The following is a 9,850-nucleotide window of genomic DNA, read 5'->3' as shown; positions in this document are numbered from 1 at the left end:
AAGGAACTGCTCCTTGCCACTGGGGCCCAGCCAGTAGGTTGGGAATGGGAATAAACACTTTTCCAAGGCCCATCTACATAAACACCAGAAGGGAAGAGGGAGAAAAGAGGACTGAGGCCATTAAGAAAGTAGAATCTCTAGTGCCAGGGTCAGCTCCAAGGTTGGGTGAGGCAGATCATGAGATTTACCTGATCCCTGTCAATCCTTGCAACAGCTCTGTGAGGTAAAACCACAATCCCCATCTTATAGAAGAGGAAACTGAGGCTCAAGCAGGTTTAATGACAGGACCCCTTGGTCCACCCCCTGCCTCTTACCACCCCTTCCTCCTGGAGCAACAGAGCTAGGGTATCCTCCTGCCCTCAGGGTGGGAGCTCTTGGCTGGTCTCCCCCCCACCCACATAATGCACCCCCCCCTCCACACTGTAGTACACAGGCCCAAGGCGCAGCCTGGGCTCCTCCTCCTGGTACCATCGGCTCTCACTGAAGTCAGGAAAGAAGGCAGCAATCTCTCTTCGGGCAGAGAGCACCGAATCTGGGTCCATGAGAGACAAAAAGAAAGATGAGTCCTGGAGGGGAGTCAGGGAAAGGTGCAGTGGGCCCCAAGGTGCTGCCCGTCTCCCCCCCTCACCTGAGCCATGGGTAGTATTTCGGGTGTCAGTGAGGCCAAAGCTCCCTCGAATGGAGTCGGGGGCCACATAACGAGCTCGGAACACCTTGGTGGGCCCCATCAGGCTCCTCCAGAGCTGGATGGCATCCTTGTGAGCCAAAATGTAAGCCCGGATGGGGCCACTGGGGAGGGACAAAGAAGATGACCCTAGGTCAGTGATGGCAAAACTTTTAGAGATGGAGTACTGGGCCCGATCCCCAGACTTGTGCTGTGCCCATGCCCCTCCCCCCACTAATTGCCAGGCATGTATCCCACATTGGGAAGGGAGAAAGTGCTCCCATTGAGCTGCTGGGCAGAGGGGTGGGTGATGTGAAAAAAATGTTATCAAGTACAATGGAAAGGAGAAGAGGAACATCCCTCTGCCTTTCTAGTAAAGGTCTGGGGGGGGGGGGGGATTTGGGGATAGGGCAGCCTGCCCACAGAGAACCAAAAGTTCACTATCACTACCCTAGGTGGAGGGAGCTCCCCACCAACCCCTCAACTTGGGGCAGGGCCATCAGGACAGGAGAAGGGGAAGCAAAATAATAATTTTTAAGGGGGGGGGGCAGAGCACAAATACCTGGCCATGAACTCCACCAAGCGCTGGTAGAAAAAGCGCCCTATGGGAGAGAAACCGTCAGACAGACAAACTGGATTTGCTCCCAGAACATTCCCCTTAGAAGGGCAAGCCTACCTGAGTGCTCCTGGTAAAACCGCTGGCAGTCCTCCCGTCCCCAAACCAGGTCCCGTGTCCGCACAATGAGGAGCTGGTTGCTCAGGATCTGCTGGTGAATGGCCTGAAACAAGCCCCACACTGAGCTGAAAATGGTCAGGAAGGAACCTTCCCCTACTCCCACCCTCAGGACTGTGGTGAGGACACAGTAGCTAAGGTCTGTGAGAGCTCTCCAAGACGTTAGTAGGTGTCTACTTGTGTGTTCCTAGGTCCCAGTGTATTTCCTCCTTCCCAGACTAGAATATCCCTGAAGAATCCAGGGCCAGGAAGACAGCAGAGCCTAAGGTGTGTACCAACTTGTCCTCATCAGCCCTAACATTATCCCGAGCCCATGCCCTGCAGGATGTTAGCTGAACAAGTCTTTATTAGGCTGAACCCAAAAGCATTTGTAGCTTATGCCCTGGGGACGCTGAATCTGGCCCCGGGAGATCCTGGGTTCAAATCCTGTCCCAGATGCTTCCTAATGGTAACACCGTGGCAAAGTCACTTCGCCGCCGGCCACCGTTTACGCTGGTATAAAAAAAGTCATCCCAGCAGGTCTCCCAAAGGGAAGTGAGGCACTTATGGTCACTGCTTTTCAGCGGTGACACCACCCCGCCCTTCTGGTCTTAGGTCTGTCCAGGGCTTGGCTAGCCTTTAAGGCCCGTCCTGCTAGTCCCAGGGGCAGGGTCCTGGCCTAGGCTTCCCTCCCCTATGGGATTTGTGGGGAGCGGGACTCGGCTCCCCCTCCCTTGACCAGTCTTCAAGACCTCCCTGCATTGACCGGGGCCCTCCACGGCACCTCCACGACCAGGGGGTGGGCCACAGCATCTGGCTTGATTAGAGCCAGCGTGAGCTGGAGCAGGCGCGGCACCCCGCGCCCCAATGACTCCATGGGCTCAATGCTCGTGCGCCCAAATGTCTCCCGTGTCTTCTCTTGTGCGTACTCCTGCGAGCCAGTACGTGCTCGTGCGTCTTGCTCCCCCGCCCGTGCGTCTTCTTTCCCCTTCCATACGTACTCCTTCGACCTGGTACGTTCCCGTGCGTCCTTCTGTGCGTGCTCGTGAGTGCCCCTCCCCCGTGCGGCTACCCACACGCCCTATTCCCCGTGCGGTTCCGTAAGCTGCCCTTCCCCACCAGAAACATGCGCACTCAGCAATAGGGTCCTTCGGGCGGCGCGACGGGCAGCCCAGGGGGCCTCCTGGCCATCCATCTGGCGTCCGGGGCGGACAGCCTCTGCGGTTGCGTAGCAGCGGTGACGACGCTGCCGAGCCCGAGGCCTGGACGACATGGCCGGGGAGCCCGCTGGGGCTGGGGCCGGGGCAGGGACCGGAGCTGGGGCCGGGGCCGGGGCAGGCACGGGGCCGGAACTGGACCAGGAAAAGTACGACTCGGCCGAGAACGTCAAGATCATCTGCCTCGGGGACAGCGCCGTGGGCAAGTCCAAGTGCGTGGCGGGGAAGAGACGGGGGCCTTGAACGCCGAGTCCAGAGGTTGGGGAAGGTGGAGCTCTGAACGCTAATCCCAGGGTCCTAGAACACCGATCCCAGGAGGAGAGGGGAGGGAGTCCTGAAAGCGTGTGGGGCAGTCATTGAATGCCGAGCCGAGGGTGTTCAAGCCCAGGTGGCAGAAGGACCCGGCCCCCTATCCTCTAATGGGTGGATGTGAAGTTCTAGGCCAGGGATGTCTCCCAACCTGCCTCCATTCATTCGTTCATTCGGTCGTCCGCGGTCCACTGGTCCTTTTAGACAACCCCAGGCAAGCCTGTGAATAGCCGTAGGCGGGAGTTCTCCAGCACATACCCTCCACAGGTGCAGATCACCACCCATAACAGCATTTGCACCCAGGGTCCCTGCCCCAGCTTTTGCTCTTTGCCAGGACTTTCTTCCCTGGGTCTCTTGCCATTGGGATCACATGAAGGAATCAGGTGTTATAGAGTAGGACTCAGCCATTGCCATACCTATTTAACAGATGAGGAAACTGAGGTGGGGGCGGTCTATTGCTAGGAAGAATCGGAGGCAGAATGTAGGTGGTCATGGCTCAGAGGCCATCCAGGAGGGTTTTGGTGGTTGTGGGGATCAGGAGGGAGACACAGATGGGGAGGAAATGAGGAGGTGGGAGAGAGACTTGGGATCCAAACCATGGGGGTCTCAAAGGTTGAGGGAAGGAATTCCCTGGTGGGGGCAGAGTGAACTCTGATCCCAAGTTTGACATAGTTGGTGCACAGCAGGCACTTAATAAATGTATTTTTGTTACCGGGGGCCTGCAGCCTGTGCCTAGAACAGCTCTAGCTAGTTGTGGGTTCATTAAGGGCCTGGGTCGGAGCCTGGGTACTGAGAACACAGAGCTAAGAGGGGCTCACAGACGGTTAAACAAATAGGAAAGGGCACTGCTCAGTGAGAGGAAGAAAGAGGGAGGGGGGGTGACTAACTCAGACTGTAGAAGGAAGGCAAAAACCTTTGACTTTGAGCTTTTTGAGGTCAGGTCACCATGACTAGGCTGAGTTGGGGGGGGGGGGGAACAGGGAGAGCCATTGCTGGGGCCAAGATGGAGCACAGACCCTGAATTCTTGTCAAAAGAACAAATGAATGAAAGATGTGCAGGAAGGAGGGGGCAGGAGAGAGCCTCAGCCCCTCAGACTGGAGCTAGGAGGGCCCCAGGGAGAATCCAGGATAAGTGTGAGGAGCCCTGTCCAGGGAGGGGGCCTCCTTCCAGTCCATCTGGGGGTCACTGAACATATTCTCTTTCTTGCAGGCTCATGGAGAGATTCCTCATGGATGGATTGTATCCTTCAGGTTGTAAAATGTCCCCCTGATCCTCATGTCCAACAGTAGTCCAGAAGGGTCTCCTCCTGCCCTTGGCCCAGTAATAGGGGAGGGATTAGGACAGAAGCTCTGTCCTTCCCTTCCTGAGTGGGGACTTAGGTTTCTGCTGCCATTACTGGTCACCCCTATGGGCCCTGAGGGCACTTAGTGCCTGAGGTTTTATTGGGCAGATCTGAGTCCCTGACCCTCACCTCTGTCTGGCCACCTAGGCTGAGCAAACAAAGGTCTGTTGAATGGGATGGCATCTGTGCCTTGATAAAAGACATCCAATCTGGACCCACTTACTCAGAATAGCTTAGGGGGAGCTGACCAGCTGGACCTAGTCTGAGCAGTTATGTATTGAGTGCCCAGAGGACCTTCTAGTTGGGACCTTGGGTTCTAGCTGTGGCTCCTGGGATTGTATGTCACTCTTGGCTAACAAATGGCAAGCTCTGTTCTTGCCTCTCCTCTGAGGGAGCAGCAAAATGGTGGCCACTAAATCTAAGCCCATCCCCCTCAGCTGATAAACCAGAGTTGGGAATTTTCAGACTGACCCACTCCCAACCTCAGACTCCTATGGTCCTTGGCACAGCCCAACAATCGGCCTTGGGATTGACCCTGGTTCTGGTCACCTGCCTTCTCAGGGGCTGGTCATGGAGGCCTTAGACAGCCTGGGCCTGGCCCCAGGCATTAGGACAAGCCTGAGGGATATCCTCTCAGGGACAGCTATTTCATCCCTTCTCTCCTCTCCCTCCCTCTTTCTCTTTTTTTTTCACTTTCTTTTCGCTCCCTTTCCTTTCTTTTCTTTCTTCTGTTTTTCTCCTCTTTCTCCCTCCCTCTCTATTCTTCTTTTTTCTCTTCTTTTTCTGTTTTCTCTCTTCCTCTCTCCTTTCTCCTCCATTTCCTTTCTTCTCCCTTTTATTTTTCTTTCTCAGTTCCCATGGTTTCAATTACCAATTTGTAGACAAGGGGCTCCCCAAACTATTTATCCATCACGTGTTTCCCTCCTGAGCCCCAGGCCCATGTCACTTGCTACCTGTTAGACCTTTCCTTAACCCAGGTTCAGCCAACCCCAGCAGCTGTCCACCTATGCTCTGACCCTGTACAAACACACGACCACTGTAGATGGCAAAACCATCCTTGTGGGTGAGTAGTCATCCATTGGAGAGGAAAAGGAGGTTTGGGAGGAGGGGCTTTTCTCTCCCCACAGGTGGGTGCTGGGAAGGGGCAATTGGTGTGGCAAACCCTAGAGACCTGGGCAAATGACTCCAGGGTAGCCTGGGGCTTGGATGGGCAAGTAGAAAGTGAGGTCAGACTGGCAGAGTGGGATAAAGGGCCCTTAGCAATGACCATTTCCACCTCTTTCCCAAAGCACAGACTGCCCAACTCCAGCCAAGATCTCCAAGGCCACTCACTCAATTTGGGGGCTTCTCTGAGTGCTAGTTGCTGATGGACCTGGAGCCTCAGCCCCCTCTTCTCATCCCCAGTGTGGCCCTTGTGAGGCTGGACATGACCCTTCTTTCCTTCTGGCTCCAGCCACCACCCCTATGTCCTCTGAACTTGTTCAACCTTGGCCCCCCAGGCCCCCCAGCTGACCCCTTCTGAGCCCCCAGCCTTTTCCCTCCTGTTCATCTTACCTCCCACATCTTGGGTGAGGATAGCTGGCCCCAGATACAGTCCCCCTGCCCTTTCTGGACTGGTGGGATCAAGACAGAGGTGAAGAGATCGGGAGGACGCAGGACTCCCCATGGAGTTGGGCTGGGACAAGTTGGAGGGAAGAAGAGAGAAGCATCAAGGCTAAGGAAAGGCTCATCTGGTTTGTGCACATGCACATACACACACACCAGCCTTCTCTCTTCGTGACATCTTCCTTCCCCCCCCCCCTCCCCCACCCCTGGCCTGGCTGTGTGTACACACACATGCATACATGTATACTCACACATGGGTACACTCGCACATGTGTGCTCGCTTCCAGTGTTACCCACTCCATCCCTGGTGGTGAGAAAGGCCAGGTTTTGGGGGCTGCACCACGCCCCATGTCTGTGCTCTTCCAACAGATTTCTGGGACACAGCAGGGCAGGAGAGGTTCCAGAGTATGCACGCTTCCTACTACCACAAGGCACATGCTTGCATCATGGTAGGTCTCACCTGGAGACCATGGAGTCTGTTGACCAAGGCCATCCCCAAAAGCCTTTTGGGACCCTGATTCCTATGAGGGCTCACCAACGGCCAGGAAGGGATGACTCCAAAGTCTCTGTTCAATGGAATTAGGAGGGGGGAGATGCTCACAGAGACAGGACCAGCCCCAGAACCCCAGCCACCTTTCCCAAGCAAACTGTCACTTCTGTAAGGATTGTACCCTCATTCACACACACACTAAAAGATAGGGAGCCTCATGCCCTTCTGTTTGGATCCAGGACAGATCTATTCAACAGATCTCAGAATTCTCCAGTCTCTTCCTTATGCCCACTTAGGACAGCCCTATCCATCCAACCTCAAAGCTTGGAAGAGTTTGGGGCATGGACAAGAAGACTCTCCAGGCAGGACAACCTGAACCTAGAAAATAGGTCAAGCCAGTCTTTGACACAGAGATGAGAGCTATTGTCCAAGGGGAGGGTGCCTAGTCATCCCTGAACTAGGAAAGCCTATGGGGTGAGGGTGGGGAGGCCGTGACTGCTCCTGAGGAGTGCCTGTGTGGGCTCCTGGTCAAGGGTGGGTCCAGATTGCACCCAGTGCCCCTTCAGTGGCTATCCCCCCACCCCTCCTCAGTGCCCAGCTTGAGGCTGGATCCTTCCAGGAAGGTGTTGGCCTGGAAGCTCCCAACAAGTTACTCCCAAAGGGACAGACAGGAATCAAACTGTAGGAGAGGACCCAGGACTAGGTCTCCAAGGTCTTCATCCTTCCTTTCTAGGTCCTGCACCAATGGCCTCTGAGGTCCCAAGAAAAGTCCTAAATGGGGCTATCTTCCCCTTCCATTTCTCTACTTATGGCCCCTTGGGTTGGGGTAAAGGGTGCTCTGGCTGGTGTGGGGAAGCTCACCAAGTTTCTGGATCTATCTCATTAGTAGCCACTGCATATATGCCCTAGGACAGATTTCAAGGAAACTGTTCTTAGATGGGGAAGAGTCACCACCTAATTTTTTCATAGACTTGATTGCTTTGAAGATAATCCATTTGATGTGGTAACTAAAAATGACATTGACACAAACAAGGCCAAGAGCCAACCTATACCCCACCTTGGGCCCCTCTCTGCCCTTTTCTATAGAGTGGTAAGGGGGCTGCCTCAGGGTCTATAGAGGCAAGCAGTTCAGGTTTCAGATGGCCTCTTGGCTGAATTGGGACTCCAGTGTGGTCCCTGCCCCAGGAGGGGCTCAAGAAAAGAAATCCTCAGGTCAGTCCTCTCTCCTTGGTTGACTTGGCCCAACCTTGCCTTGTCCTTGCCTTGCCAGGCTCACCCAGCCAGGAGGTGTTGGAGGCAGGACTTGGACCTATGACTTCCTAACTTCCAAGGGTGGCTGTACTGCCTGCCCACACCTGATGAAGCCCCACAAAATTGCCAGTGAGGACCTAACAGGTTCACAAGGCCCAGAGAAGAGTTTCTCCATGAGACTGCCAAGGTGCCATGGGTCCAGGTCAGCTAGGAGCTCTCCTACCCAAAAGTTATTCTCCTAAGGCCTGAAATGACAACTCAGGACAGATTCTCTTTGGAGCAAGATTTCCAGACTGATGTGCATTCCCATCCCTTCAGACCTTGGTTCTGTGGCCCAGCTTAGCGTCTCCCACAGGTTCCAGGCATTGTTCTAATGTGATAGTGGGGATGTTGCTTGGGAACTCATATCACACACTGACTGAGATGAGGTACAAATACCCATCCTGTGGCCAACTGGCACAGCCAGGCCACATTCATTATAAGGGTTAGAAGCAATGTCGGGAAACCAAGCAATGTCCCATTCAGAGCTAGGGGACATTCCAGGCAGGACTGACTAGTCCAGTCTTGAATAATTGCAGCTCTCCAAACAAAGCCCTGAACATGGTGGAACCTGGGCATGTAAATGCAACCCCTGGAGTCCCATGGACAGACAGGTGCCCTGAGCAACCCAAATTTTTCTGGTCCCAGGGGGAGTCGGTGGGAATGGCCAGAGGCAGGGAGTCATCCTTAATATCATCCTTCCAAGCTGCCTTGTCTTCCAGTTCCTTTCTGCCTTAGAGGGTTTTCTGACTGATTGACTGGTGAGGTTCCTGCACCACCCTTGTTGGACCCTTCCTGTCACCGCCAGTCTGGACCTCAGGCTGCATTTAGTCCACAAAGGTTGAAGCTCACTGAGGATGTTTTCTCCTAGAAACAGAGCCATGGCCCCATTGGATTGCCAGGGCTAATGACACTTGGTGGGGCTTCTTAGCCTCTGGCCCCAGCCCCTTCCCCCTTTTCCCTTGGCATCCTGGAAGTTTTCCATGTGCTCAGTCACAGAACCCTGTGGGGGGGTGGGGGGGTAGGGAGAGCCCTTGGAGCTACCCATCCCTTTCCTCTTGCCCAGGTGTTCGATGTGCAGAGAAAGGTCACCTACAAGAACTTGGGCAGCTGGTATTCGGAGCTTCGTGAGTTCCGCCCTGAGATCCCTTGCATCGTGGTGGCCAATAAGATTGATGGTGGGAAGTGGCCTGGGGGGGTGGGGGTGGGGCTGGCCCTAGAGGGGTTCTTTGGTGCTTACCAGCAGTAACCCTCTCCCCTTCTCTAGCCGACACCAAGGTAACCCAGAAAAGCTTCAACTTCGCCAGGAAATTTTCACTGCCTTTATATTTCGTCTCAGCTGCTGATGGCACCAATGTTGTGAAGGTAGTTTGTCGGGATTGGGAGTGCTAGGTGAGCATGGCCAGGCCAGCATGTCTCAGAATGTCTTGCCTTTGCCCTTGGGGACCTGCCTTCTCTTCTCCCCAGCTCTTCAATGATGCTATTCGTCTGGCGGTTTCTTACAAACAGAATTCCCAAGACTTCATGGATGAGGTTTTACAAGAGCTTGAGGTGGGTGGTTAGGAGGGGTGGAGGATGGGGATGCCTGCCCCCTATGCCCTCTGATTTCAGACCTGTCCAAGGCAGGCCTGTCTCACCTACAGCTTTTCTCACAGAACTTTGAGTTGGAGAAGAAGATGGGGGCCGTGGCAGATCTAGAACCGAGTGAAGCCCTCGTGGATCTTCCATCTCCCTGAGTCACCCTCTGTCCTCTCCCTCTCCCCACAACCCAAATACCCCAAGGAGAGTTGACTTTTCCCAAGCAGCCTGGGGTCCTCTAATCCAGCCTTTCTATCTCTCCCTGTGCTAACTCTCCTCCTCCTCCTCCTCTCTCTCTCTGCTTCTTACTCATACCCAGCTTCCCCAACATTGGGATATTGAAGGAGGAGCACTGAGGCCAGGCAGGTATATCCCAGCAGGGATGGAGGAAGGTCAATACCAGGCCCCATCCTGGAGACAGAGCAGTGATGAAGAATTTGTACCCACCATCCACACACACATACACACACATCCCAGTTTGGGGGAAGTCATTGCCAGTCATCAACACCACCAGGACAAGAAATAGGGGGTCAGTACCATCCCCACCCTATTTGGAGGGGAGGGGGCAACAGGTGGAATGAGGTGATGTTTTATGTATCCACCTGAAGAACAGAAAATTAAATATTTTGTTTTCAACATTCA

General features: G+C 54.4%; 2 protein-coding genes across 3 annotated transcripts; one reads left to right on the top strand and one right to left on the bottom strand.

The window, feature by feature from the left end:
* Window positions 1-259: 259 nt before the first annotated feature.
* On the bottom strand, window positions 260-2,515 carry NME6 (NME/NM23 nucleoside diphosphate kinase 6). Its single transcript, XM_016427127.2, has 5 exons — window positions 2,161-2,515; window positions 1,341-1,443; window positions 1,227-1,266; window positions 629-789; window positions 260-532 (listed from the first exon to the last, which is right to left on the bottom strand). The coding sequence occupies exons 1-5, from the start codon at window positions 2,251-2,253 to the stop codon at window positions 360-362; spliced, it is 570 nt and encodes a 189-aa protein (XP_016282613.2). The 5' UTR covers window positions 2,254-2,515; the 3' UTR covers window positions 260-359.
* LOC100010177 (RAB, member of RAS oncogene family like 2A) lies at window positions 2,503-9,850 on the top strand. 2 transcript variants are annotated; one of them, XM_016427126.2, is made up of 8 exons: window positions 2,503-2,805; window positions 4,113-4,142; window positions 5,229-5,308; window positions 6,220-6,299; window positions 8,697-8,808; window positions 8,898-8,995; window positions 9,098-9,181; window positions 9,274-9,850. In XM_016427126.2, exons 1-8 carry the CDS (start codon window positions 2,648-2,650, stop codon window positions 9,364-9,366), a joined length of 735 nt encoding a protein of 244 aa, XP_016282612.1. In that variant the 5' UTR covers window positions 2,503-2,647; the 3' UTR covers window positions 9,367-9,850. The 2 variants fall into 2 exon arrangements, with proteins under 2 accessions (XP_016282612.1, XP_001363018.1); XM_001362981.4 differs by having other exon boundaries at window positions 2,518-2,805; window positions 9,286-9,850.

Source organism: Monodelphis domestica, chromosome 5, assembly GCF_027887165.1.
Source record: "Monodelphis domestica isolate mMonDom1 chromosome 5, mMonDom1.pri, whole genome shotgun sequence".
Lineage (NCBI taxonomy): Eukaryota > Metazoa > Chordata > Mammalia > Didelphimorphia > Didelphidae > Monodelphis > Monodelphis domestica.
The sequence above is the reverse complement of the archived record's forward strand: the minus strand, read 5'-3'. Positions and strand labels throughout refer to the sequence as shown.

Coding starts and splice junctions, on each gene's coding strand:
- NME6 (XM_016427127.2), bottom strand. CDS start 2,253: ATGGAGTCATTGGGGCGCGGGGTGCCGCGCCTGCTCCAGCTCACGCTG. Junction 1,444..2,160: donor CCCACCCCCTGGTCGTGGAG/GTGCCGTGGAGG, acceptor GGCTTGTTTCAG/GCCATTCACCAGCAGATCCT. Junction 1,267..1,340: donor GTTTTACCAGGAGCACTCAG/GTAGGCTTGCCC, acceptor TCTCTCCCATAG/GGCGCTTTTTCTACCAGCGC.
- LOC100010177 (XM_016427126.2), top strand. CDS start 2,648: ATGGCCGGGGAGCCCGCTGGGGCTGGGGCCGGGGCAGGGACCGGAGCT. Junction 2,806..4,112: donor AGCGCCGTGGGCAAGTCCAA/GTGCGTGGCGGG, acceptor TCTTTCTTGCAG/GCTCATGGAGAGATTCCTCA. Junction 8,996..9,097: donor ATGGCACCAATGTTGTGAAG/GTAGTTTGTCGG, acceptor TCTTCTCCCCAG/CTCTTCAATGATGCTATTCG.